This window comes from Mirounga angustirostris, unplaced genomic scaffold (genome assembly GCF_029215605.1).
Source record: "Mirounga angustirostris isolate CCGP_5_RB_7025 unplaced genomic scaffold, mMirAng1.0.hap1 SCAF_14, whole genome shotgun sequence".
NCBI classification, from domain to species: Eukaryota; Metazoa; Chordata; class Mammalia; order Carnivora; family Phocidae; genus Mirounga; species Mirounga angustirostris.
This window is the reverse complement of record NW_026991722.1, coordinates 49,998,383-50,026,361: the sequence shown is the minus strand read 5'-3', so window position 1 is coordinate 50,026,361 and position 27,979 is coordinate 49,998,383. Positions and strand designations below refer to the sequence as shown.

The following is a 27,979-nucleotide window of genomic DNA, read 5'->3' as shown; positions in this document are numbered from 1 at the left end:
ACTAAGTTTGTGACAATTTGTTATGGCAGCAATAGAAATAGGTGATTTGTTATGGCTGAAGTGGAAGTAGAAGTAGAAAACACTGGCACAAAATCTGAGTTCATTCAACTTCTGGCTTTGTCTCTATTACTAATTTTGTGACATAGAACCAACTTACTTAATCTCTCAGGTTTTAAATTTCCTCATTTGTAAAACAGGGATAATAATGGCACATATCTTCAACGGTTACTGTCTGGATTAAATCAGTTAGTGCATCCAACACCTTTTTACTTTATATACATATGTTATTTAAATTTTATTTTATTTATTTATTTTTAAAGTAGGCTCCACACCCAGTGTGGAGCCCAACGTGGGGCCCATTGTGGGGCTTGAACTGATGACCCAGGGGTCAAGACCTGAGCTGATATCAGGAGTCCGATGCTTAACTGACTGAGCCACCCAGGTGCCCCACATCTGTTATTTAAATTTAATATGAGCATGGAGGAAATTTGCAGTTAAAAAGAAAATTTTAAAAACTTGCTCTTAATATAAGAAGAAACTAGAAACTGTGTTTAATAAATGTCCTATGGACACTTAAAATTGCAAGAAAAGTTTTGGCCATATATGTGACAAAATGTGTCTCAAAATAGGCATTTTTGCAAATAAGAAATTTGGGAAGACTCAGTTAATTTAGCATTCCTGTTTTCTTTAGTGTAAGTAACATGTTTATTTTGTTTATTATTAAAGGAAACAGCTAAAAAACTTTGTTAATTGTGTATTACAAATATTAATATCAGGTGAGAAATTAACCAGTAAATGATACGTATAAAAGCTTAGAAAAATCTGTGTAGAGGCAGGGAAGTAGATATGTTAACTCACTTCATCTTATTCATATCAGGTGAAAAATTAACCAGTAAATGATACTACATATAGAAGCTTAGAAAAATCTGTGTAGAGGCAGGGAAGTAGATATGTTAATTCACTCTTACTGTTTTATGCTGATTTTTCCAATTGAACTAAGTTGAGCTCTCAGATACAGTTTTGTTATAACCTTGGATCTATACTTATTGCTAGAGAGCTGTAAAATGTTATGTGATGATTTTTCCCAAATGTTTTTTCCACTTTATATAAGGTTTTCTGTTCAGTTTGGAACAAGATATGAGGAAGGCGTTTAGAGTGTGCTAATCCAAATTTTAAAAGGTGTTTTTGAGATCTATTCCCAATTCTCTCTGGATCTCTAGCTAGAAGTGTGCTGTATAATTTGAAATTTTCTTAGAATATCTTTAAATACTTTGTAGTCTGTCTTGCATCATAAGCTGTTCAGATCAGAAGTTCAGGGAGTTAAAAATAAAGAGAATAATCCTTTTTACATGTTTCATGTTGATAACACATTTTCCATTCATATAAAACTTAAAATCAGAGACGTGTAACTTAAAACTTTACTAATTACTAATATATTCTTATTGTAGCTAATTCACTTAAGTAAAAATAATTCTTGTGAAACATTAATAGCATTTACTTAACGGATGGAGTAGTAAGCCCCGAATGTTTTGATTGCCTAGACTCCCTCATTTTCTAAGACCTTCCCCATCTGCCATGTTTCAGTGGTGATCCCACTGGCCTGAGGAGTCTGGGCTAGAGTCTTTAGGAATTTGGAGTTCATACTTAGTATCCCTCTCTCTAGCTCTAAAATAAGGATCTATAACTCTGGAAGTATTGGCAGCCATGTTCTACCCTGTAAAGAGTCGAAAAAGCTATTCTGCCATAGGAGAGAAGAATGAAACAGATGAACAGGGTAGCAGAGGTGAAAGATGGAGAGAGATGGAAACACATGAAGGGAAAGAGGAGAGAGATGGATAAATAGGAGAGGAGGAGATGAGGAAGAAAGGGTTGGAAGGGGGGCAGACAGAAGGACCAGAAAAAAGAAAACAAGGAAATGTACTTTCTTATTATTTAAGTTCCTGGTTCTAGTTTTTCCCTATGACTTTGAATTCCACGAGAACGTCCTGTAGGCTTTATAAAAATTCTCCTTTTTTGGGCACCTGGGTGGCTCAGTTGTTAAGCTTCTGCCTTCAGCTCAGGTCATGATCTCAGGGTCCTGGGATCGAGCCCCACATCAGGCTCCCTGCTCATCGGAGAGCCTGCTTCTCCCTCTCCCTCTGCTGCTCCCCCTGCTTGTGCTCTCTCTGTGTCTCCGTCAAATAAATAAATAAAATCTTTTTTTTTTTTTAAGATTTTATTTATTTATTTGACAGAGAGAGAGACAGCGAGAGAGGGAACACAAGCAGGGGGAGTGGGAGAGGGAGAAGCAGGCTTCCCGCAGAGCAGGTAGCCCGATGCGGGACTCGATCCCAGGACTCCGGGATCATGACCTGAGCCGAAGACAGACGCTCAATGACTGAGCCACCCAGGCGCCCCAGATAAAATCTTAAAAAAAAAAAAAAAAAAAAATTCTCCTTTTTGCTTCAGCTACCTTTAGTCAGATTCTGTTCTTGTAGCCAGAAGAGTCTTTACCAATACAAACACTTGCCTTTGTTTATGTGTTACCTGCTCTCTATATAATGTCAGTTAATTGTCATAACCTTACAAGATAGGTATTATTAATCATAAAAAAACAACAACTTAGAGTTTAGGAGCAATTTAAGTAATTGGTTTTTTTTTTTAAAGATTTTATTTGTTTATTTGACAGAGAGACAGAGTAAGAGCACAAGTAGGCAGAGCAGCAGGCAGAGGAAGAGGGAGAAGCAGGCTCCCCACTGAGCAGGGAGCCTGATGTGGGGCTCGATCCCAGGACTCTGGGATCATGACCTGAGCCAAAGGCAGACGCTTAACCGACTGAGCCACCCAGGCGCCCCAGCGATTTAAGTAACTTGATAAAGGATTACATAATAAGTGACAGAACCAGGATTGAAATGTAGGTCTAACTCCAAAGTTCTTACTCATTCACTCTGAAAATATTGGATATCAGCTCTGGGGTAGATAGTAGGCCAGCCTACAATAAAGACAAAAAATTTGCTGTCCCAGAGTTTACAGTTCAGAGGAGGATAGAGACAGTCAGTGACAATTCAGGGTAGTAAATGGTTGGGGGAGGGAATAAAATGTGCTGTAAGAGCACTTGAGAGGTCATGGAAGATTCCTCAAATGTTTAAGGCCTGAAGGTTGGGTATTCGTAAGTCAAGCATAAGGAAAGGTAGGTTTTGCCAAGCGTTTGTGAAAAGAACATGGTGCATTTGAAGATCTAAAAGAAATTTAGTATGTAGGGAGCATAGAATGCAGGAGATGAATGGAAAAAGATGAGCCTGGAGAGGTAAATAAAGCAAATTATGCAGGGCCTTCTGTTTCATATTAAGGTGTTTGGCCTTTATTTTGAGAGCAAGAGGAGGTTAGGGCCATTGAAGTCTCCTAATGTTAACCTTTAAAACTGTCAGTTATTTTGACCAGGAAAATGGGTTTATTTAGATATAGCAGAGCATTGCAATTTGGGACACCATGGGCAAGTTGAGATCAAAGGAGAGGAACCTTACTTTGTAGAGAAAAGGAGAAAGTTGGAAGTTGAACAAAAGTCCTTTAGAAGAAATTGGGAGTTCAGTGGTGATGGTTTCTCATAGGCGGAGTTGTGGTATTTTCTTAATATCCTGAGCTTGTTGCTGTAGGCAAGGAGAAATTCTTCTCTTCTCCTATTGAAGGAGTAAAGTAGGCTTCTTCCCTTTGGGAATGTGAGGTATGTCTCTCCCTTTTGATACCCACAATCTCAAGTCCTTCTAGCCTCCCAACTCCATTTTAAATGAGGTTCCCTTTATTCAGTTTCACATTCCTTATCACATTTTCTTTGTAGAAAACACATCTTCACATTGCAACCATAAAAGACTGGAGAAACTAACACTCGAAGTATAGAGGTCAGTTAAGGAAGTTTTTGCAGTGGTACAGACAGTAAATGATTAGTAGCCAAGTGAAGTAGTCATTGGTAAAGTGGAAGAATTTTGGAGATTACAGGGTAGTATGGTCAGGTCCTGGTGACTCATTGAATATATGGGGTATGAGTTAAAAATTACTCTCAGGAGTCTAAGGCAGTATGTACTTACCATTGATTGAAACATGGGTGACAGAGAAGGAAGAGTGGGTTTTGATGGGAAAGATGACAGGTCCCATTTTGGAGATGGTAAATTTGAGATTCCTGGACGGTGTTCCAGGGGCTGCCCAGCTAAAAGAGCCTCCTATAGTAAGTGGGTATTTTGGCAAAACTAGAACTAATCTTTCATTTTCACCCTTTGTTTCTGGAAGAGAATGCCTGCAGGTATATATGTAATAAGTTTTTATATTTTAGAAGATCTGAGAGACTTTTTCTGTTAATTTAAAAAGTAAACCATGTTCTCTTGCAGCAAATTGCTAGAAAGTCATTGCTTGTCTTTGCCATTCTACTGTATAATTACCATTATTCTGTAGACTGTAGAAGAAAAAGGAGGCCTGTTTAAAAGCAAAATTGGTATTTACCATATCCATTTACCTAGTAGATATCCAAGCAATTATATTGGCATTGGTTTTGAATGAAGCAGGCTAAGAAAATTAAACAATAAACATTTAAGTATCTAATATATACCCAACCCATACTTTATTTATTGAGGACAGGATAGAATTTTCTTAATGAAAGTTGAAAATTAAATCTTAACATTTGGTAATTAAAGTTTTGAGCAGACGTTTAATTTGTATCAAATTCTAACAAAATAAACTACATGTAGTAATATATCATCTTGCTTGAGAAAGGATATTAGGTAGGAAAATAAGCCTAAAAAGGACAGTGTTTTAAAAGAACATGTTTAGGGGTACCTGGGTGGCTCAGCTCAGTCCGTTAAGCGTCTGCCTTCGGCTCAGGTCGTGATCCCAGGGTCCTGGAATTGAATCCCTTGTCAGGCTCCTTGCCCAGTGGTGAGTCTACTGCTCCCTGCCCAGTGCCGAGTCTCCTTCTCCCTCTGCCCCTCCCCCTGCTCGTGCTCCTGCTCTCTCTCTCAAATAAATAAAATCTTAAAAAAGAAAAATAAACATGTTTATTGTGTTCGCTTTGGCAGCACATATATTAAAAACATGTTTGTAACTTCTAAAATTCAAAACAAAATTTTTTGGAAAAAAGTGGTTTTTAGATATACATAATATGCACAAATTAAATTCTTGGATATCAATTAAAACTTATTAAAAAAAACTTTTTTCTTACTCCTATTACTAGAAATATTAGCTTGACTGTGAGAGCCATGTGTATAGCTTCTGCTAATTCCTGAGAAAAGGCTTGTGGTTGAACAGAATACAAGACCTGCACCAAGAGGTATCAAAGATCAGAAAGGTTCCTGTAACAGATTAAACTGATTTCTTCTTGCCTTACTTCCCAGCTCATCTCCAGCTATGCTCCCCTTCATGTGATTCATGGGACTTATTTTGGTTTTTGAAGCACGTTTGACTACTCCTTGCTTGTTACTTCTGTTGCTGAAAGCTTCCTCTCCTCTTCTGTATTAATTTCATGTGTATAATTGTATATTCAGTTTATATACCAATTAAACTTCAAAGTTTTAAATCTGTTGGCTAAAACATACATTGAAACTCAGGGTATTGTTACAGCAAAAGCATGGTGGGAATAAAGTAGAAGTGGGAATTTGGGGAAAATTAAAAGACTTTCAGGTCAATTTTAAAAACTTTCTAAGAATGTGTATCTAATTTCTCCTGCTCTTTAGTCTTAAAGTAATATCTAATTATTTACTATGATTTGAAGGTATAAAATCTTGGTAAAGGACAGTAGTAGATAAAGTGTGAAAATCTGAGAGGATAAAAATTTTTAAGAGAGGGGGCGCCTGGGTGGCTCAGTTGGTTAAGTGTCTGCTTCAGCTCAGGTCATGATCTCAGGGTCCTGGGATCCAGCCCCGCATCGGGGGGTCTCAGCTCAGTGGGGAGTCTGCTTCTCCATCTGTGCTCTCCCTCTCTCAAATAAACCTTTTTAAAAAATCTTTTTAAGATAGGTATAAAATCAGCTTATTTTTTTCAAAAGTTGAGTGAATTTGTAGAGGGAATTATGCCTAATAAATATTTACATGTGTCTTTCTACCAACAAACTGTTTTTAATAATTGCCTAAAGTGGCCAAAGATAATTAACTTTTACCTGGTATCTTCATAATTCAGATCTGTTCCATGTTGAATATAATAATTTTTTTAAAATCTTGGGGCTTGGGGCGCCTGGGTGGCTCAGTTGGTTAAGCGACTGCCTTCGGCTCAGGTCATGATCCTGGAGTCCCGGGATCGAGTCCCACATCGGGCTCCCTGCTCAGCAAGGAGTCTGCTTCTCCCTCTGACCCTCCCCCCTCTCAGGTGCTCTCTCTCTCTCTCTTTCTCATTCTCTCTCTCAAATAAATAAATAAAATCTTTAAAAAAAAAAAAATCTTGGGGCTTTACATTAAGTTGTGATTTTTATTACCACAATTCCTAATAAAATACATTGTAAGTATTTTTTACAACTTTTTTTTTTTTAAGATTTTATTTATTTGATAAAGAGCGCACAAGCAGAGGGGGAGCAGTGAGAGGGAGAAGCAGGCTCCCCGCTGAGCAGGGAGCTGACTCAGGGCTTGATCCCAAGACCCTGAGATCATTACCTGAACCAAAGGCAGATGCTTAACTGACTGAGCCACCCAGGTGCCCCTTCTTTACAATTCTTTACATATTTTTAAAATCAGGTCTTTCTTATGGCTGATCCTATGCCAGATTTTATTAAAGAAACCATAACCAGATTTCATTAAAGAAACCAAAGAGGAATTTAGAATGAATGGGCTTACTTTTTCTTTAAGGTCAATTGTTTATCTAAAATGAAAAAAAAAAGGTAGAAAATTGCTGTCACTGAGCACTGCAAGCTCAGTTTTCCATTGCTCACATTTTCTGTTCTCCTTTGACTCTTGGAAAATTAAGTTCTTTGTTTGCTTTTACAAGACAAAGTGCACGCCCTTTAGTAGTCTGCTGTTTCCTCCTTTCCATTCTATGTTTTCTATTCTTTCCTAGTCCTGCCTGCCCTTTGTGCTTTATGCTAAAGGGAGGAGATTTAAAAGTGAAAGTTAAAGAAAAATCATCCCTTATGTTTATGGTCTATAGAGCACTGTGACCTGTAGAGAACTGATCATTTCATATCTTATGATAAATTCTATAAATTTTTTTTTTGATTTCTTACAGATTTAAAGCTTAGTTGTAAACTGGAGCCATCCGCGCAAAATGCCAAACTAGGGCTCCCTCCACCCCACCACTGGATACAGCATATAATGTAATAATTGCTTAGCTTGCTAGAATTAGTTTACAGATACAGTGTACATTTAAATTTTTTAAAGGTTCAAAAGTATGTTAAATTGAGAAATATTAATCACTATTAATAATAAAGCAATACGATCATGGTGCAGAGGTGTGGAGTACTGTTTTCAGTTAGACTTGGGGAGTGAAGCTGACTGCCAATAGTGTTATCGTGTTTGTAACATTTTCTAAAGGGCTAATATTTAATAACTTATCAAAGAACAGAAAATGGTATACAGAAGGCTTCCCTAGAGGCTCTGTATGGGTTTTGGAAAGAAGGTAACCTAGAACTCAGACGACTCAGCCTCATCTCCTTGAGCAAGTCAACCTTCCCAGGCTTCAGGTTCCTTATATGATGTAGAGATTATCCCTACTCTTTTTTTTTTTTTTTTTAAAGATTTTATTTATTTATTTGACACAGAGAGAGAGCACAAGCAGGGGGAGTGGCAGGGAGAGGGAGAAGCAGGCTCCCTGAGGAGCAGGGAGCCCGATGCAGGGCTCAATCCCAGGACCCTGGGATCGTGACCTGAGCCGAAGGCAGTCGTTTAACCAACTGAGCCACCCAGGCACCCTATCCCTACTCTTTTGCTGGTAACATATTAGGATTATTATGGGATCAGATTAATTAATAAAGTACTTTGGAAACAGCATTGTCAAAGTATAAAATATTAAAACGAAATACCTTAACACATGGTGCAGTGTGCTAATGATTGAGCTAGATGCATTAAGAAATATATCAAATTTGTTCCAGCTCTATTAGTCACACTGTTACAGAGCAGGTTCACTATAGGTAATTCTGATATATGACCATCTACATATATATAAAGTTGAAAACATTTTTATCTGACTTAGGTAATTGATAAGTTAGGAAATGGTTGGAAAACCTGCAAGTATTTATAGAACTCTTTCTATGCTTGGCCCTTTTGGGGGAAACAATTTGTTGGGTTGTTGGATAGAATTATTCAGAACCAAGTAATTTATTCTTTCAACAAAAATGAACTGAATGTCCATATATATAAAGTAGTTTGTGTTAATTAGAAGGAAATATAAGATCCTTGTGACAGGGGTGGCAGGGTGGCCGGGTGACTCAGTCAGTTAAACGCCTGACTCTTGATTTCAGCTCAGGTCATGATCTTGGGGTCGTGAGAACAAGCCCCGTGTTGGGCTCCACATCACAGGTCTGCCTGAGGTTTTCTTCCTCCCTCTCCCTCTGCCCCTCCCCCTACTCATGTGCACACTAGAACACTCTCAATAAAGTCTTTAAAAAAAAAGATCCTTGTGACATAAGCTCTGTTCCCTGTTGCTATTTATTTTGGCCTCCTCTTTCCTTTTATTTTATGTTATACTTCAGCACTGAACTACTTATGGTTTCAAAATCCACTTTGTTCTCTCTCGTCTGTGGGATTCTGAACATCCTGCTATTTCTGCCTAAAACACAGTCTCTGATTTGTGTAGTTAACTTTTTTTTTTTTTAAGATTTTATTTATTTATTTGACACAAGAGACAGCGAGAGAAGGGAACACAAGCATGGGGAGTGGGAGAGGGAAGCAGGCTTCCCACGGAGCAGGGAGCCTGATGCGGGGCTCGACCCCAGGACTCTGGGATCATGACCTAAGCCAAAGGCAGATGCTTAATGACTGAGCCACCCAGGTACCCCTGTGTAGTTAACTTCTAATTGGCCTTTTTATCTTCCCCAGCCCATAAGCCTGTGTTTTGGAAGTTTAAGTGATGGGAAAAGCAGGTTAGGAAAGTAAATTGGGGAAGTTAACCTGGAATACCTTAATAAATCTTTATAAAGTCTTTATAAATCTTTACTTTGTAAAGATTATTAGGTAGTCAACATGTTAGAACCTCTTTTGGTAGAATTAGAGGTTGAGAATCACCATAAATTGCAGATTATGAAGCAGAGTTGTAGAAATGGAGGTGATCTGAAGACAGATAAAACAAGCATGCATTCATATGTTCTTAGCTTTGTTTTAGGAGACATAGGTGAAGGGGATACAAATGTCACTCCTCTGGTATTTAGAAAATACAGAGAATGCGTATAGATTATAAAAAAAAAAAAAAAAGACAACCCTATAGAAAAGTGAACAAGTGTCTTGAACAGGCATTTCACAAAGGAGACTGGCCAATGAACATGTAAAGGTGCTCACTTTATTAGTAATTGTGAGTGTAAAGTTCAAATCACAATGAGAGACCACTACATGTCCGCCAGACGATTGAAAATGCCAAGTACTAGTGAAGATGTGAAGCAATGGTAACTCTCATACTTTGCTGTTGGGAGTATAAACTGGTACAGACACCCTGGAAAACTGTTCAGCAGTGTATACTCTGACCCAGCAATCTACTGCAAGGTGTATTTCCAGTAGAATGGTTGCTGGCAGTACATTTCTTGATCTGAGTGATGAGTTACATTGGTATTCAGTTTCTGCTAATTCATTGAGGTGTACATTTGTTATGTTTACTTTTCTGTGCATGTGTTATACTTTAATAATTTTTTTTTTCAATTTTCCTATTATATTCTGGAGAGGGGAGCCATCATTATCAAAATCATCACCATGAATGAGTAATATATGCCAGGTACTGTTTTAGGTGCATTACAGATAACTCATTTAGCCCTCAACAACTCTAGGAGGCTTACTTTTAGTATCCCCATTTTGTAGTTGAGGAAACTGAGGCACAGAAAGGTTGAGTAACTTGCCAAAGCTGACACAGCTAAGTGGTGGACCCAGACTTTGAACCTAGATATTTTGTCTCTAAAGTCTGTGCTCTTAACTACTATACTGTACATCCAATAAACAAAACAGTCTGTGCACTTAACCCTTATGCTTTATATGGTGATAAATGGCATCAAGAAAAATAAACCAGGTTAAAGGAGAATAGGCAGTGTTCTAGGGAGTGTTGTATTGCTGCTTCATATAGGTTAGTCAGAGATGGTGTCATTGAGAAGATGACAGCACAAAGACTTAAAGAAGCTGAGGGATAAGCTATGCAGGTGTCTGGTAAGAGCTTTCCAGGCAGAGGGAGGAAAGTGCAGTGGTCTGAGATGGCCCATCTGAAGGATAGGAAGAAGTCTGTGGCAGAACTGGGGCAAGTAAGTAGTAGGAGATGAGGTTAGAGAAGTAACTGGGGCTACATAGTAGGCAGAGGACTAGGGGAGTTGTGTCCTAGAAACCAGGTGGAAAGCATTTTTAGGAAAAGAGATGATCCCTGTGTCCAGTGTGGCTGACAGCTCAAGTAAGATGAGGACTGAAAATTGACTATTGGATTAGCAATGTGGAGTTAATTGGGGACCTTAATTGCAGTTTTAATGTAGTGGAAGCAGCAAGCACAGTCAGAAATCCAAAAACTTTAGACTACATTTTAAGCAAGTATGAGAAATGTAGGGAAGTTGGAATAAATTTTGCTAAAATAAAGTTGGTAAAGAATGGTAAAATTGGTAAAAAAAATAAAGGTGGTAAAGTTGAAACAGACAGGATTATCAAAGGCCAAAGGTTTGAAGAAAGAGAATGCCTGAGTATCTGAAATATCTGGTAGCATTTCTTGTTGTTGTCACTACTTTAATCCTTTATTTCCTACAGGAATTTGAAACAAAAGACAAATGTAATGGCCCTGGTTTTCAAGTACAATAATTTACATTCTTTTGGGGGATGACAGGACAGCCATATGAGAAATAGTAAAGGGACCATTTTACTTCTCTGCTCCTGAGAACTTGCCTCATCAACAAAACTCTTGATATTTTAGTTCCACATTTTTTATTGCCCATTATCCAGGGAAGATGAGAAAGTAGTTCAGGTGTGATGAGGAATCAAGGTAAAACTTTGCATATACATTTGACCCTTGAACAGTCAAAAATTCATGTATAACTTTTGACTCCCTCAAAACTTAACGACTAGTAGTCTACTATTAACCAGGAGCCTTAACAATAACAGAAATAATCAACACATATTTTGTATGTTACATGTATTAAACGCTGCATTCTTACAGTAAAGAAAAAAGAAAATGTTAAGAAAATCATAAGGAAGAGAAAGTATGTACAGTACTGTAAAAAATCTGTGTATAAGTAGACCTGCGTAATCAAACTTGTTCAAGAGTTAACTCTGTTGGGGCGCCTGGGTGGCTTACATGGTTAAGTGTCTGCCTTCGGCTCAGGTCATGATCCCAGGGTCCTGGGATGGAGCCCCACATCAGGCTCCTGGCTCAGCGGGGAGTCTGCTTCTCCCTCTCCCTCCGCCTCCCCCACTGCTCATCCTCTCTCTCTCTCTCTATCTCTGTGGCTCAAATGAATAAATAAAATGTTTTAAAAAAATCAACTGTATTGGGCGCCTGGGTGGCTCAGTTGGTTAAGCGACTGCCTTCGGCCCAGGTCATGATCCTGGAGTCCCGGGATCGAGTCCTGCATCGGGCTCCCTGCTCGGCAGGGAGTCTGCTTCTCCCTCTGACCCTCCCCCCTCTCATGTGCTCTCTCTCATTCTCTCTCTCTCAAAAAAAAAAAAAAAAAATCAACTGTATTAACCTGATTCTAACACAGAAATTTATTTCAGTTTGAAAGGTTTTCACTTTAAGTACATTTTGCTAAAATGGGCATCCATATAGCTAAAAGCAAGAACTTACACTAAACAGAACAGACGTGATGGTACCTTCTAGACTCACAGTCTCTTAAGGAGAACCACGGGGTGAGCACCTGATGGCCATACCATAACTGGTCAGCAAGTTAGGGCTTTTGCTTTTACTCTCCTTCATATCAGTGTAAACTCAGAAATAGGCAAATCAAGCAGTGGCTGTGGGAAATTGCAGGAACCTGGAGTAGACCACAAATGAATCAAAATTATAAGAAGAAGTTATGAGGTAGGGAACAGCTATCCCAGCAGAGCAAATAGTTGATTAAAGCATCAGGAATACTGAAATAGAGATGCTGAATCCACATATGGTAGGGAAGTAATAAGCTCCTAGCAATAAAGCAGTGATAACCTACTGTCAAGATACCCATTCAAACTGAAACAACAGCCTTTTGGGATTAATCTGTATGATCAGATTGTTCTATAGTTTCTGACTTTTAATGAGATTTTTAACTTCTCCCCATTACTATTTCTTTTCTTTAGAATAAAACCCCTTCTTGAGTTCAAAACAGCCTGCCGAGCATTAAGCTATAAATTTTAGACTTACCATGTGGGCACATAAGGAAATGATACTTATTTAAAAATTATTTTCTTTCTTGAAAAATTTGTTTTTAAGATTTTATTTATTTATTTGACAGAGAGAGACACAGCAAGAGAGGGAACACAAGCAGGGGGAGTGGGAGAGGGATAAGCAGGCTTCCCACTGAGCAAGGAGCCCGATGCGGGGCTTGATCCCAGGACCCTGGGATCATGACCTGAGCCTAAGACAGACGTTTAACGACTGAGCCACCCAGGCATCCCTTTCTTGAAATTAAAAGGAAAATCCCACAGAGTACTTTTAACCAATTACAGTAAAACACTTAAAATGTTCATTTGTTTGAAAGTGATCATTATTAAAGAATAAATCTGTTACATAAACTGAAGTACAAATTTATTTAGAAATAAATACTCTCTGCACTTTAATGACCTTAAAACCAGGGAATGAAATGTTTTTTTCTAGGGATTAATTTTTACGAACATTAAAAACTGAAAATCTGCACAAAATATATTAAACAACTGTTTTCAGATGTTGGACAACAGCAGTGCAGGACTGTGATCCCTGAAATAAGGAAAACAAGCCAGCTGTATGGTCACCTAATCACCCCAACTTCCTGCCTAGAGGCACAGTCTGAATTACAGAGCAGAGAGAGGAATCTTGGGCAAAGGACAGTGGTCTCAACAAGTTGAGGAGACAGAGATCAGAATTCGTGGAGGCTGAGGCAGTTGAAAGTTACAGGGCAAAATTCCAAAAGAAGGACACTATGTAGGAAAATAATTCTAAAAGCTTCTGTAGGAGTCTCTCTGACTTTTTATTTTTCTCTGAATTCTGGAACATGTGTGTAGAATGAAACTATAAAGCCAGGCAAAGGTTGACCAGGTTGATATGAGCTAATAGCCCTTTGAGGTCATAGACGGTGGGGAGGCATTTGAGTTTTTTCTAGCTAGCAAAGTCCTTGTTGATCATTCAGAACTTTTAATAGAAACGCCCAAGGGCTGTGGTACTAAAGTACGTTAATAAAGAAACATTATGAACAACTTTATGCTAATACAAATTTAACAATTTGGATAATTAGACAAATCTCAAAAGCTATAAGTTACCAAAGTGTAACAGAAATGGAGAATGTGAGTAGCCCTGTATGTTATAGATATTGAATTGGTAATTTATTTCACTTAGCATAATACCTTCTAGGTCTATCCATGTTGTTGCAGATGTCAAAATCTCATTCGTTTTTGTGACTAAGTAATATTCCAGTGTGTGTGTATCTATCACATCTTTATCCATTTATTTAAAAAAAATTTTTAAGTAGGCTCCACACCCATCATGGAGTCCAACATGGGGCTCGAACTCATGATCCTGAGATCAAGACTCTGAGATCAAGACCTGAGATCAAGAGTCAGATGCTCAACTGACTGAGCCACCCAGGCACCCCTATCCGTTTTATCTATTAATGAATACTTAGGTGCTTCTGTATCTTGGCTATTGTAAATAATGTTGCAGTAAACATAAGGGTGCATGTAGCTTTCTGAATTAGTGTTTGTTTTCTTTGGGTAAATACCCAGTGGAAAAAGTAGATCACATAGTTCTATTTTTAAGTTTTAGAGGGACCTCCATACTGTTTTCCACAGTGGCTGCACCAATTTCCATTACCACCAACAGTGCATAAGGGTTCCTTTTCTCTACATTTTCACCAATACTTGTTATTTCTTTCTGATTTAATCATTCTGACTGCTGAGAGGTGATATCTCATTGTGGTTTTGATTTGCCTTTCCCTGATGACTAGTGATGTTGAACATCTTTTCACGTGTCTTTTGTCTTCTCATGTGTATGTCTTCTTTGGAAAAATGTCTACTCAGTTCTTCTGCCCATTTGTCAACCACATTTTTGTTATTTTGGTGTTGATTTGTATAAGTTCTTTATATATTTTGGGTACTAACCCCTTATCAGATATATAATTTGCAAATATCCTCTTCCATTCACTGGGTTGCCTTTTATTTTGTTGATGGTTTCCTTTGCTGTGCAAAAAAGCTTTTTATTTTGGTGTAGTCCCAATAGTTTATGTTTACTTTTGTTTCCCTTGCAGGAGACCTATCCAAAAATATGTTGCTAGGGCTGATGTCAAAGAGATTACTGCTTGTGTTGTTTTTGTTTTAGGGGTTTTATGGTTTCAGGTCTCACATTTAGGTTTTTAATACATTTTGAGTTTGGTTTTGTTTTTTGTTTTCATTTTTGAGGTTTTTTTTTTTTTCTAGAGTATAAGTGGTCCAGTTTTATTCTTTTGCATGGAGCTGTCCAGTTTTCCCAACACCCTTTATTGAAAGACTTTATTGAAAGACTGTCTTTTCCTCCTTTGTCATAGATCAGTTGACCATATAAGCATGGGTTTTATTTTTGGGCTCTCTCTTCTATTCCATTGACCAATGGATCTGTTTATGTGCCAGTACCATACTGTTTTGATTATTATAACTCTGTAGTATATCTTGAAATCTGGGATTATGATACCTCAGCTTTGTTGTTCTTTCTCAAGATTGCTTTGGCCATTTAGGTCTTTTTTAGTTCCATCCAACAAATATTAGGATTCTAATTCTGTCAAAAATGCTATTGGTATTTTGATAGGGATTGCATTGAATCTGTAGATTGCTTTGGGTATTATAGACATTTTACCAATATTCTTCTAATCCATGAATATGGTATACCTTTCCATGTGTGTTGCCTTCAATTCTTTTCATCAGTGTTTTATGGTTTTCAATGTACAGGTCTTTTACTTCTTAGGGTAAATTTATTCCTAGTTCGTTCGTTCGTTCGTTCGTTCTTTCTTTCTTTCTTTCTTTCTTTCTTTCTTTCTTTCTTTCTTTCTTTCTTTCGTGTAATTGTAAAAGGGATTGTTTTCTTAATTTCTCTTTATGCTGTTACTAGTGTGTAGAAATGCAACAGATTTCTGTATATTAAATTTATATCTTGCAACTTTACTAAATTCGTTTAGTCAATAGTTTTTTGATGGAGTCTTTTATTTTTTTTATTTTTTAAAGATTTTATTTATTTGACACAGAGAGAGACAGCAAGAGAGGGAACACAAGCAGGAGGAGTGGGAGAGGGAGAAGCAGGCTTCCCGCCGAGCAGAGAGCCCAATGCAGGGCTCAGTCCCAGGACTCTGGGATCATGACCTGAGCCGAAGGCAGACGCTTAATGATTGAGCCACTCAGGTGCCCCTGGTGGAGTCTTTTAGATTATATATCATATCATGTCATCTGCAAATAGTGACAGTTTTACTTCCTCCTTGCCAATTTGGATGTATTTTATTTCTTTTCTTCTTTTTTTTCTTTGATTACTGTGGGTAGGACTTCAAGTACTGTGTTGAATAAAAATGGTGAGACATGGACATCCTTGTCTTGTTCCTGATGTTAGAGGAAAAGCTGTCAATGTTTTCACCATTGAGTATGATGCTGGCTGTGGGTTTTTCTTATATGGCCTTTATTATGTTGAGGTATGTTCCCTCTAAACCCACTTTGTTGAGAGGTTTTTTTTATCATGAATGGATGTGGTATTTAGATTCTTTTTCTGCATCTATTGAGATGATCATATGATTTTTATCCTTCATTTGGTTACTGTTGTGTGTCACATTGATAATTTGCAAATATTGAACCATCCTTGCATCCCTGGAATAAATCCTACTTGATTATGGTGAAAGATCCTTTTAGTGTATTGTTGAATAAGATTTGCTAATAATTTGTTGAGGATTTTGCATCTATGTTTATCAGGGATATTGGCCTGTGGCCTTTTTTTCCCTAGTGTCTTTGTCTGGTTATGGTATTGGTAATGCTGGCATTGTGGAATTTGTTTGGAAGCTTTCCTTCCTCTTCTATTTTTTGGAATAGTTTGAGAATAATACATATTAACTTTTTTTTTTTTTTGAAGTATAATTGCCATTTATCTATTTTTTTTTTTTTTCCTGGAGAACAGCTTTTCTTCAGTTCTTAAGGATTTTAGCTCCTTACGTGGGCTTTGGTGGAGATCGTGGGGCAGCACCCGTAGGTCTAAATCAGGGTGGGGTGTTCAGTCCTTCCGTGCTTCACAGGAGCAATCCCTGACCACCTTGCTGTGAATGGCACAAGTCATGCGATAATACAGTTTCACATACAGCTTGGGAAGCACATAGGCATTGAAGACAGTCACTTCAGAAATGTCCCTGATGGCGGTGGCCTCTACTGGGGTCTGAATAATGAACTTCTTAATGGCCTTGTTCTTGGCCACTCAACGGGCACGGTTGGTACAGTGAATAGGCCCCATGTAGCTTCAGTCCTTTTTGGCATGACTATTCTTCTTCTCTCCTTGGTCATCTTGGAAGCAGGACCCTAGAGAGGTAAATATTAACTCTTCTTAAATGTTTGGTAGAATTCTCCTGTAAATCCATCTGGCCCCGAACTTTTGTTTGTTGGGAGTTTTCTGATTACCACTTCAATTTTGTTACTAGTAATCAGTCTGTTCAGATGATTCAGTTTTGAAGATGGAATGTTTTTAGGAATTTATCCATTTCTTCTTGGTTTTTCAATTTATTTGCATATAATTTTTCATAGTCTCTTACAATCCTTTGTACATCTGTGGTGTCAGTTGTTACTTCTCTTTCATTTGATTTTATTCATTTGTGTGCCCTCTGTCTCCCTCTTTTCTGTCTGTCTCTTTTTATGTCTCTGTCTTTTTTTTTTAAGATGTGTCTAACAAAAGGTTTGTCAATTTTACCTTTTCACCAGAACCAACTCTTGGTGTCATTTACCTTTTCTATTGTTTTTTAGTCTCCATATCACTTATTTCTGCTCTGATCTTTATGATTTCCTTCCTTCTTCTAACTTTGGGCTTTGTTCTTTTTATAGTTTCTTTAAATACAAGATTAGGGGTTTTTTGTTTTTAAGATTTTTCTTGTTTCTTATAGTAGGCCAGGATTATTATAAATTTCCCACTTAGAACTGTTTTCACTGAGTCCCAAAGATTTTAGACTGGTTTGTTTTTATTTTCATTTGTCTCCATGGATATTTTTATATCCTCTGGTTTCTTCATTGACCCATTTGTTGTTTAGTAGTGTGTTGTTTAGCTTCCACGTGTTTGTTCTTTTCCAGTTTTTTTTTTCCTTGTAACTGATTTTTAATTTCATACCATTGTAATTGGAAAAGATGCTTGATATGATTTCAGTTTTCTTAAATTTATTGAGACTTGTTCTGTGGCCTAACATGACTTATCCTGGAGAATGTTCCATGTGTACTTGAAAATGTGTATTCTGGTTTTTTTTGGATGGAATGTTCTGTACATATCTGTTAAGTCCATCTAGTTTAATGTGACGTTCAAAGGCACTGTTTCCTCATTGATTTTCTGACAGGATGATCTCTGCATTGATGTAGGTGGGATATTAAAGTGCCCTAATATTATTCTAGTTAGTGTCAGTCTCCTTTATGTCTATTAATATTTGCTTTATGTATTTAGGTGCTCCAGTGTTGGGTGCGTATTTACAATTGTTATATCCTCATGTTGGATTGATCCCTTTGGCATTAGGTAATGCCTCCTTTGCCTCTTGTTAGAGTCTTTTTTTTTTTTTTTAAGGCTATGTCCTCATTTTTTTTTTTTTTTTTTAAGATTTAATTTCTTTGAGAAAGAGAGAGAGAGCACAGAGGGAGAGTGAGAGGGAGAAGCAGACTCCCCACTGAGCAGGGAGCCAGATGTGGGGCTCGTTCCCAGGACCCTGAGATCATGACCCAAGCCGAAGGCAGACATTTAACTGACTGAGCCAACCAGCTGCCCCTACAGTCTTTTTTTTAAAAGTCTGGTTTGTCTGATACAAGTATTGTTACCCTGGCCTCCTTTTTTGCTCTTATTTGCATAGAATATCCTTTTCCATCCCTTTACTTTCAGTCTATTGTGTCTTTAGGTTTGAAGTATATCTCTTATAGGTAGGTAGCATAGATGGGTCTTGGTTTTTTTTTAATCCATTCTGTCACCTTATGTCTTTTGATTGGAGCATTTAAACCATTTACGTATTTACATTTACAGTAACTATTGATAGGTAAATACTTATTGCCATTTTGTTAATTGTTTTCTAATTGTTTTTGTAATGCTGTTTCTTCTCTTGCTGTTTTTCCTTGCAGTTGATTTTCCTTAGTGTTATGCTTAGCTTTCTTTCCCTATATTTTTTGTTTATCTATTATAGGTTTTTGGTTACCATGAGGTTCATACATATGGCGGGTTTTTGAGAGGGAAAAGAAAGACTTAGAAGTGTTGAGAATGTGGAACAACTGGAATTCACATTTAGTGCTTGTGAGGATACAAAATGGTACAGCTGCTATGGAACACGGTTCAGCAGCTTCTTATGGTAAAGGGTATGCTTAACTTTATATGACCAAGTGGTTCCATTCTTTGGTATTTATGGTGGTGGAGTATGAGCTGTGTACCCACACAAAGTCTTATACAGGAATGTTCATAGCTACTTTATTATATTAGCCCCAAAGTGGAACAACCCATATACTCATCAACAGGTGAATGGATAAACAAATAATGGTATATTCATATAGTGGAATTCTATTTAGAAATAAAAATTAGTGAACTACTTATCTATGCAGCAACATGGAAGTATCTGAGACAGACAGTGCTTGGGGGGTGGGGAAGCCAGATGCAAGAAACTACATATAGTATGAATCTATTTATGTCAAACTCTAAAACTGGTAAATCTTGAGTTAGAGAAAACAAATCAGTGGGTTGCCTAGGGCTAGGATTGGGACTAATAGGAAAAGGGTACAAACGAACCTTTTGTAGATGACTGAAATGTCCTATATGGTGATTGTATTATTGGTTGCACAGTTAAAAACATTTGCTGTAAGTCATTGAACTGTATGCTTTAAATGGGTGCATTTTCTTGTATGTAAATTACACTTCAAAGGATTTAAAAAATATTTTAGGAAAAATTTCTAATAGTGTCTAAGAGAAGAAATTTCCATAATTTTAAGTATATATTTCTCAAAAAGTCTTAAAATAGCAGTAGTATTCAAAATAAGAGTTAAAGTGTTTCAGCAAATATTCATGTACATTATACTCTATCAAATATCAGTATGAAATAGTTTGCTTAGAATTTTAATTTTATCTTTCTAGGGTATGAGATTTACAATTTTAAGGATCTCTCAGATTTCTGTAAACACTTTGAAAGAAGTTTGGGATCTATTTTTGTCAGTGTATTGAATCCTGACAGATTGAAAGGGATTAATATATTAACTATTGTCCTGTGATTTATCATTTAAGATCCTTCCAGCTGCAAGTTAACAGAGAACCAGACTAAAACTGACTTACACAGTAGATATTCCACATAAGATTTCTGGAACTAAAGTGTGTTCTAGGATTATAGTAGGGTTTTACAGTTCAGTACCTGAGCAATATCATGAAGGACCCAAGTTCCTTTATCTTTCTGCCTTACCATTCTTGCTATGTTGGTATCCTCCTTTCAGATGAGTGCTTTGTCATTCCTGGATGGTTGTCTCAGATTTAGGCATCATAGATGATAACATTGAGGGAAGGAAAATGGAATTATCCTGTTTTGTATTCTTTTTTATAAGTGAGGAAGACTTCCAAAAAGCCCATGATCATGGCTTACCCAGTTAATTGGAGAAAGGGATAAGAGCACATTAGTAGCTTGAATCAAACATTATTTACAACCTAGGGTTGGACAGATGAAGGATGTGAGGGCGATCTGGCTGCGACATCTGTCACCCCATTGATCGCCAGGGTTGATTCGGCTGATCTGGCTGGCTAGGTGGGTGTCCCCTTCCTCCCTCACCGCTCCATGTGCGTCCCTCCCGAAGCTGCGTGCTTGGTCAAAGAGGACGACCTTCCCTGATAGAGGAGGACTGTTCTTCGGTCAAGGGTATACGAGTAGCTGCGCTCCCCTGCTAGAACCTCCAAACAGGCTCTCAAGGGTTGGACAGATGAAGAAATTGGCAAATAGAAGGAAGGTAAACAAAGTCAGATAATCATTTTTTATTAAAGTAGGGAGGAGAATGGCTGAGTAACCCAAGGGTTTGCTGTATTAGATTACACTAAGACTCTGAAGGACAGGTTTAGTGAACTAGACAAAGAAATAGAAAACATCTTGATAGAAGTGTATGTCCCCAATTTATGAAAGTGTTGCATTCCAAAAATTCTCCATATATTCATGGCCTAGTCATTAATTTATTACTCAACTTAATGCAATATAGCTTTTATCTTCATGACACTGTAGTCACCAGTGAGCTCCTAATTACCAATCACCTGGCCTTTTAAAATCAGTTGAGGGGTGTCTGGGTGGCTCAGTCCTTAAGCATCTGCCTTCAGCTCAGGTCATGATCCCAGGGTCCTGAGATCGAGCTGCACATCGGGCTCCCTGCTCAGCGGGAAGCCTGCTTCTCCCTCTCACACTCCCCCTGCTTGTGTTGTGTCTCTCTGTCAAATAAGTAAATAAAATCCTTAAAAAATAAATAAATAAAATCAATTGAAATACTACTTGACTTCATTTTGGTCTGTAGCATTATTAGCCATTTTCTTCTTTCTTTCTTTTTTTATAAAATACATCAAGCAAAGATTTATATATCTATTACCTACATTTAATACATTATCATTTCTCTATTTGCTTCATGTTTCTTTTACGAAAAAAATAATGCCACAGATACAGTTGAAACCTCGCCCCATTCCACTATCTTGAGGTTGATGATTATCTTTTCCAACCATGTTTTTATATTTATGGTAGTACTCCCAACTCTAATTGCGGCTTCTTAATTTCTTTGCCTGTGTATCCGTTATCTGTAGGTATCCTGCACCATTGTATTAATTCTTCATACTCCTCTAAATCTGTACCTTGTGAAAATGTTTTTGTTTACTTTTTCTGGTTTCTGCCTTTTGCTGACATCTTATCAATCCTCTACAAGACTTTTCAACATGATGCCCCAAAGGCACCTAAAACTAACATCTGAATGAACTCATGTCCAGAAATACCTGCTTCTCTCTTCTCTACCTCAGTTATGGTATTACTCTACACCCAGTTCAAACTAGAAACTTTGGAGTCATCCATCCCATAACACACACATCATAATTCTTTTAAAGTGTTCAGTAAATACTGGGGAATGAATAAATGACTCCTTTTTCTTCATATCTCCTTTACCTATACCCAACTGATCATCCACACTTCAGTATTCTACTTATATTTACTTCCTTAGTATTTTCCCCTAATCTTTGGCTCCATGGTGTTTCTGCTTCTGTCCTTTCTTATATGGGGTAGTGCAGGTTTATAACTTGAATAACTGCCATTCTTCCTTTCTTTCTGTTCTGTAATTCATACTTCTACCACAGTTATTTTTAAACACATTTTCTCCTGCTGTTCACTTTTTAAAAGTCTTAAATAACTCCCAGTGCTTACGAGATAAAATCTAAAATAATTCCCTGTATGTGTAAATTGTCCTCTACCTTTAGCCTCTGTCCCACGATCTCATAGATACACCCCCCCTTATATTCCTGTCACAGAGAAAGTTTTCTGTTCCCTAAACACCCCATGCTTTTCAAACATCTAAGCCATTGTGCACACTTTTTATTATTCCTGGAATATCCTATTTCCTCTTCCCAAAATCTCCAGCTCTTTTTTTTTTTTCCAAAGATTTTTTTTATTTATTTGAGACAGAGAGAATGAGAGACAGAGAGCATGAGAGGGAGGAGGGTCAGAGGGAGAAGCAGACTCCCTGCCAAGCAGGGAGCCCGATGCGGGACTCGATCCCGGGACTCCAGGATCATGACCTGAGCCGAAGGCAGTCGCTTAACCAACTGAGCCACCCAGGCGCCCAAAATCTCCAGCTCTTTAAGACCTAGCTCAGATGCCACTGTTTTGCAAAATTTATTTCCCCAAGCACTCAAGGCAGAGCATATAACTTCTTTTGTAGTCTCGGGGTGTTTTATACATACCTCAACTCCAGCATTTTTCACATTTTACAATACTGTACCTGTTTCCTACATTTGTGTGCTTTTTTTTTTTTTTTAAAGCAAAGGGTCCATTTCTTGACATTTCCAGCTCTTCTTAGTGTCTAATAAATATATGTTAATAAGTATATATGTGTATGTTAGTAGTGTGAAACTTGGAAGACGCTTTCCCTTATAACTTAAAAAAAAAGTTTTTAAAAAGATTTTATTTATTTTATTTATTTGTCAGAAAGAGTAGGAGCACAAGCAGGGGGGAGTGGCAGGTAGAAGGAGAAGCAGGCTCCCTGCTGAGCAAGGAGCCCAGTGTGGGACTTGAATTCAGGACGCTGGGATCATGACCTGAGCTGAATGCAGACCAACTGAGCCACCCAGGTGTCCCCACATAAAACTGTTTTAAATGATGTTATGTTTCTAGGACACCCCATAAAAATCTTTTTAACTCATGTTGCACCTGAAGTTTAAAAAATGTAAATCATGCCCTACATTTGTAATAACATTTCTGAAGGAGATGGGCAGCAGTTTCCTTTTCTCCACATCCTTGTCAGCTCTTACTTCTTTTTGTTACCATTTTGACTGCTAGGAGGTGATACCTCATTGTGGTTTTGAATTTGCCTTTTCCTGATGACTAGTGATGTTGAACATCTTTTCATGTGTCTTTTGTCTTCTCATGTGTATGTCTTCTTTGGAAAAATGTCTACTCAGTTCTTCTGCCCATTTGTCAACCACATTTTTGTTATTTTGGTGTTGATTTGTATAAGTTCTTTATATATTTTGGGTACTAACCCCTTATCAGATATATAACTTGCAAATATCCTCTTCCATTCACTGGGTTGCCTTTTTATTTTGTTGATGGTTTCCTTTGCCGTGCAAAAAAGCTTTTTATTTTGGTGTAGTCCCAATAGTTTATGTTTACTTTTGTTTCCCTTGCAGGAGACCTATCCAAAAATATGTTGCTAGGGCTGATGTCAAAGAGATTACTGCTTGTGTTGTTTTTGTTTTAGGGGTTTTATGGTTTCAGGTCTCACATTTAGGTTTTTAATACATTTTGAGTTTGGTTTTGGGTTTTTTTGTTTTTTTTTTTTTTGTTTTTTTGAGGGTGTTTTTTGTTGTTTTTTTTTTTTTGTATAGTATAAGTGGTCCAGTTTTATTCTTTTGCATGGAGCTGTCCAGTTTTCCCAACACCCTTTATTGAAAGACTGTCTTTTCCCCATTATATATTCTTTCTTTCTTTGTCATAGATCAATTGACCATATAAGCATGGGTTTATTTTTGGGCTCTCTCTTCTATTCCATTGACCAATGGGTTTGTTTATGTGCCAGTACCATACTGTTTTGATTACTATAACTAGTATATCTTGAAATCTGGGATTATGATACCTCAGCTTTGTTGTTCTTTCTCAAGATTGCTTTGGCCATTTAGGTCTTTTTTAGTTCCATCCAACAAATATTAGGATTCTAATTCTGTGGAAAATGCTGTTGGTATTTTGCTAGGGATTGCATTGAATCTGTAGATTGCTTTGGGTATTATAGACATTTTACTAATATTAATTCTTCTAATCCATGAACATGGTATACCTTTCCATGTGTGTTGCCTTCAGTTCCTTTCATCAGTGTTTTATAGTTTTCAATGTACAGGTCTTTTACTTCTTAGGATAAATTTATTCCTAGTTATTTATTTACTTATTTATTTAGTGTAATTGTAAAAGGGATTGTTTTCTTAATATCTCTTTATGCTACTGCATCATTAGTGTGTAGAAATGCAGCGGATTTCCATATATTAATTTTGTATCCTGCAACTTTACTGAATTCATTTATTAGTTCTAATAGTTTTTTATAGTTTTCTCTATATCATATGTCATCTGCAAATAGTGAGAATTTCGCTTCTTCCTTATCAATTTGGATGCCCTTAATTTCTTGTCTGATTACTGCAGTATAGCTACATTTTAAATGTTATATAGTCACGGTTGTAAATGTTCATCCTTTGAGAGTTTATGAGGCGGTTGTCTTATCACTCACCTACTTCCTTTTGAATGCCACATAAGAAAGAAAAGCTATAAAATTAGAATGACCTTTAAAAGTAAGTGAATTAATGAAATCTCCATTTAGTGCTCTCACAGGAAGTGAATATAATAATGCAGATTTTGTAATACCAGTAACCTATTATATGAGTCACATTGGTAAGCTGGATAGTGTATAAGAGATGAGTAACTCTTCATTTTTTAAGAAATGTATTGCCAGTAATTTGGGGGTAAGGTGGGAATTAGGCCAGTAAGCAAAAAAACAAGATACCAAATGGAATAAGGTGAGGGAGTCCCATATAAAAATCTCCCCAAAAGTACATTGGAGGTTTTAAGGAAGACGATATTTTGCCAATTGTGGGGAAAAACGTCAATGGAAAAGTAGCATTTGTGATGATCTTCAGTGATTGGATAGAACTTTAGCAGGTAGAAAAGTTTTAGGTGTAAAATCCTCACAAACTTGGGAAAGCACAGGGCATATATACTGGGGAAACAGGAAAGTGTGTGTATGTAGATAAGCATGAGGAAATAATAGGAGATAAAGCTGGAAAGATAGATTGGGATCAAATTTGGTAGGCATTGGGAGTGTGACTGTAGATAAGGAAAAGTTACAGAGCTACCTGGTCCTATATATGGTAGCTGCTAGCCACATATAGATACTGAGCACTTGAAATGTACCTGGTCCAAATTGAGATGTACTGTAAGTTTAAAATACTAACAGATTTCGGAGACGTAGTACAAAAAAAAAAAAACAAAAAACTAGAATTTTTTATATTGATGACATGTTGAAATAATTGTATTTTAGATGTACTCGGTTAAATAAAATATATTATTAAAATCAGTTTTATCTATTTCTTTTTATTTTTTTAACGTGGCTGCTAGAAGATTGAGAATTATATATGTGGCTCAGATTATATTTCTATACAGAGGGCTAGTATAGTTAGAAGGAGTGCAACTGATATTTGCTAGTACTTACTATGTGTCACATATTGTCTAGAACTTGTAATAAGTTTAAGTTAATCCTCATAGAAAGCCCTATGAAGTAGGTGTTATTATCCCCCTTTTTCAAGTAACTGGGGTACAGAAAGGTCGAGCAACATACCTGAAATCACTCCACTACTGAGTAGGAAGCCAGGAGTCAAGCGTAGGCCTCTCTGGTGTCAGAGCCAGTGGCTTTCCCAGCACACTGTGGCATGTTGTCATTGGACCATTAAAGGTGGTTGAGCTGGAGAATGACATGATTGGAATGATACTTCAGCAGAATTGTAATAAAGATAAATGAGGAGAAGAAACTTTTTAGCTGTCTAGTTTTTTGTTTGCTTTATTAATGTTACTCTTTTGCAGGAGAAAAATTCCTTGTTTAAAGTGAAGTTTTGGATTGTGTATTTTTGAAGTATACTTTATATTAACCACTTCTCAAAATATTTGCCTATCGCCTTGTAGATTTGATAATGGGCTGTATTAAAAGTAAAGAGAACAAAAGTCCAACCATTAAATATAGAACCGAAAACACTCCAGAACCTGTCAGTACAAGTGTCAGCCATTATGGAGCCGAACATACTGCAGTGGCACCATCATCTTCAACAAAGGGAGCATCTGTTAATTTTAGCAGTCTTTCCATGACACCATTTGGAGGATCCTCAGGGGTGACACCTTTTGGAGGAGCATCTTCTTCATTCTCAGTGGTGCCAAGTTCATATCCTGCTGGTTTAACAGGTGAGATTTAAATGGACAATTCTATTGTCAGCTTGAGAACGTGACCTTAGGGAGGCAGTACATAAAGTTTTTTCCTGCTGTAAGAAAAATAACTTACTGGGGACTTAATAAGTTTATGTGAAAATTAAAGCTTCTAACATAAAAATTAAAGTCTTATGACATACACGATACTGTTCTGAAAATTTGGTGATAATCTGGTGATTATCTACTGGTTATACCATTAATTATTTCATTAATTCATTTTTCGAGTAATTATTAAGTGCCTACTATGTGGCAGGCACTGGGGATATAAAGATTAAAAACATGTACCCCTCCCTCAAGAATGTTAATGTTACAACTTTTCAGGTTTATAAAGTACTATCCAATATTAAAGTATTATAGTAGTTACTTAATATTAATCAAATGGCACTGTTGTGATGATAATACAGTTTTTCTATCAGATACTGATTTAAAAAAATAAAAGTCCTGAGGCTCAGAGTTAAATTTTTTTTTCAGAGTCACAGATAATCAGGAGAGCCCAGGTTTAATGTCCTGTACCAGAACTCCTTTTATTACATTATGATAGCCTTTCAGAGAACAAGAAGTGACAGCTGACAACCTTTCATGGAGCTGGAAATGCTCTAAAAAAGTAGTCAGAAATTTTAAAAAAAAGTTCTTTTATGGGGTTTCCAGATCAGGATACTTTTTTCCTTGAGTAACAAAACATAACTGGCTTAGAAAAGGTAGGGTGAGCTCTAGGATTCCTTGATACAGCAATAGTTTGTTGATGTCATCAAGGACTCAAGTCCTTGATCTCTTTCCAGTAGCCTTAGAGTATCTTAGGCTTGGCAAAACAGCTTCCAGCATCAAATTGAGCAACACATGTCCTTACTACCAACCAGAGGGGGCAAAAAAGGAATCTATTCTATAAGCTTGGACTATAAATTTGTCCTTTCAGTCTGCTTACCTCCAGACCAGTAATAGTGCTAGAGGAATGCCATAAGTGATTTCTATGAGACTGTTCATTTGAGGAGTTATGGACATCAAAGGGTCAATTACAGTCTTAATTCTAATCCCCTAACTCTAAATAGTTCAGTAATAGATGGCCACAGTAGTGTCCTCAGTCATCAGCCAAGTTTAAGTTATTTTCAGGATTATATGTTTGGGAAAGACAGTAATCCAAAATGATGCAAGTAAATGTTGATACTTAAGGACATACTTACTTACCTAAACAGTTTACTTATGTGAGAAGTCCATTCATGGTATACGTCTGTTAACACAGATGGAGTCTCTGTGTGCTACCTATAGAGAACTGTAAGCAAGAGAAACAAGGTTTTTGTCTTAATGGAGTTTACATTATAACAAAGGTTGGACAATAATTAGTGAATAAACAACTCAACAGGACGATTAATGGTTCTTAAATGCTATGAGGGAACTGACCAGAGTGATTGGTGAAAGCCCTTTAGAAGATCATGGAAAGCCATCTTGATCAAGAAGAAAACATTTGAGCTGAGGTTTGATTGATGAGAATGACCTAAATATGTACAGAGCTGGGAAGAGCTTTCTGGGGAGAGAGAACACCAAATGCAGAGTTTCGGAGGTACAGAGGAACCTGGCGGTTTTGAGGACTAGTGAGGACACCAGAGGGTAGAATTGTATAATATGAGATTGAAGAGTCAGGATTACTCAGGACCTCGTAGACTCTGGTAAGAAGTTGGGGTTTTATTCAAAGGGAAGAAGAAGCAGTTGAAGAGTTTTTAATAAAGGATTTGCATAATTGAATTTCCTTTTTAAAAACCTCACTCTGGCAACTAGCTGTGTGGAGAGTGGATGTAAGGAAGCAGGTACATAAGTGGG

The 27,979-nt window shown here is 37.2% G+C and overlaps 1 protein-coding gene across 5 annotated transcripts in view; it reads left to right on the top strand.

The window, feature by feature from the left end:
* YES1 (YES proto-oncogene 1, Src family tyrosine kinase) overlaps window positions 1–27,979 on the top strand; it is a 76,058-nt gene that overhangs the window by 25,950 nt on the left and 22,129 nt on the right. For all 5 annotated transcript variants that reach the window (XM_054510353.2, XM_045886969.3, XM_054510352.2 and 2 more), the window contains one exon: window positions 25,871–26,143. In XM_054510353.2, the coding sequence (XP_054366328.1) occupies window positions 25,879–26,143 (265 nt within the window). In that variant the 5' untranslated portion in view covers window positions 25,871–25,878. The remainder of the gene's footprint in view (window positions 1–25,870; window positions 26,144–27,979) is intronic.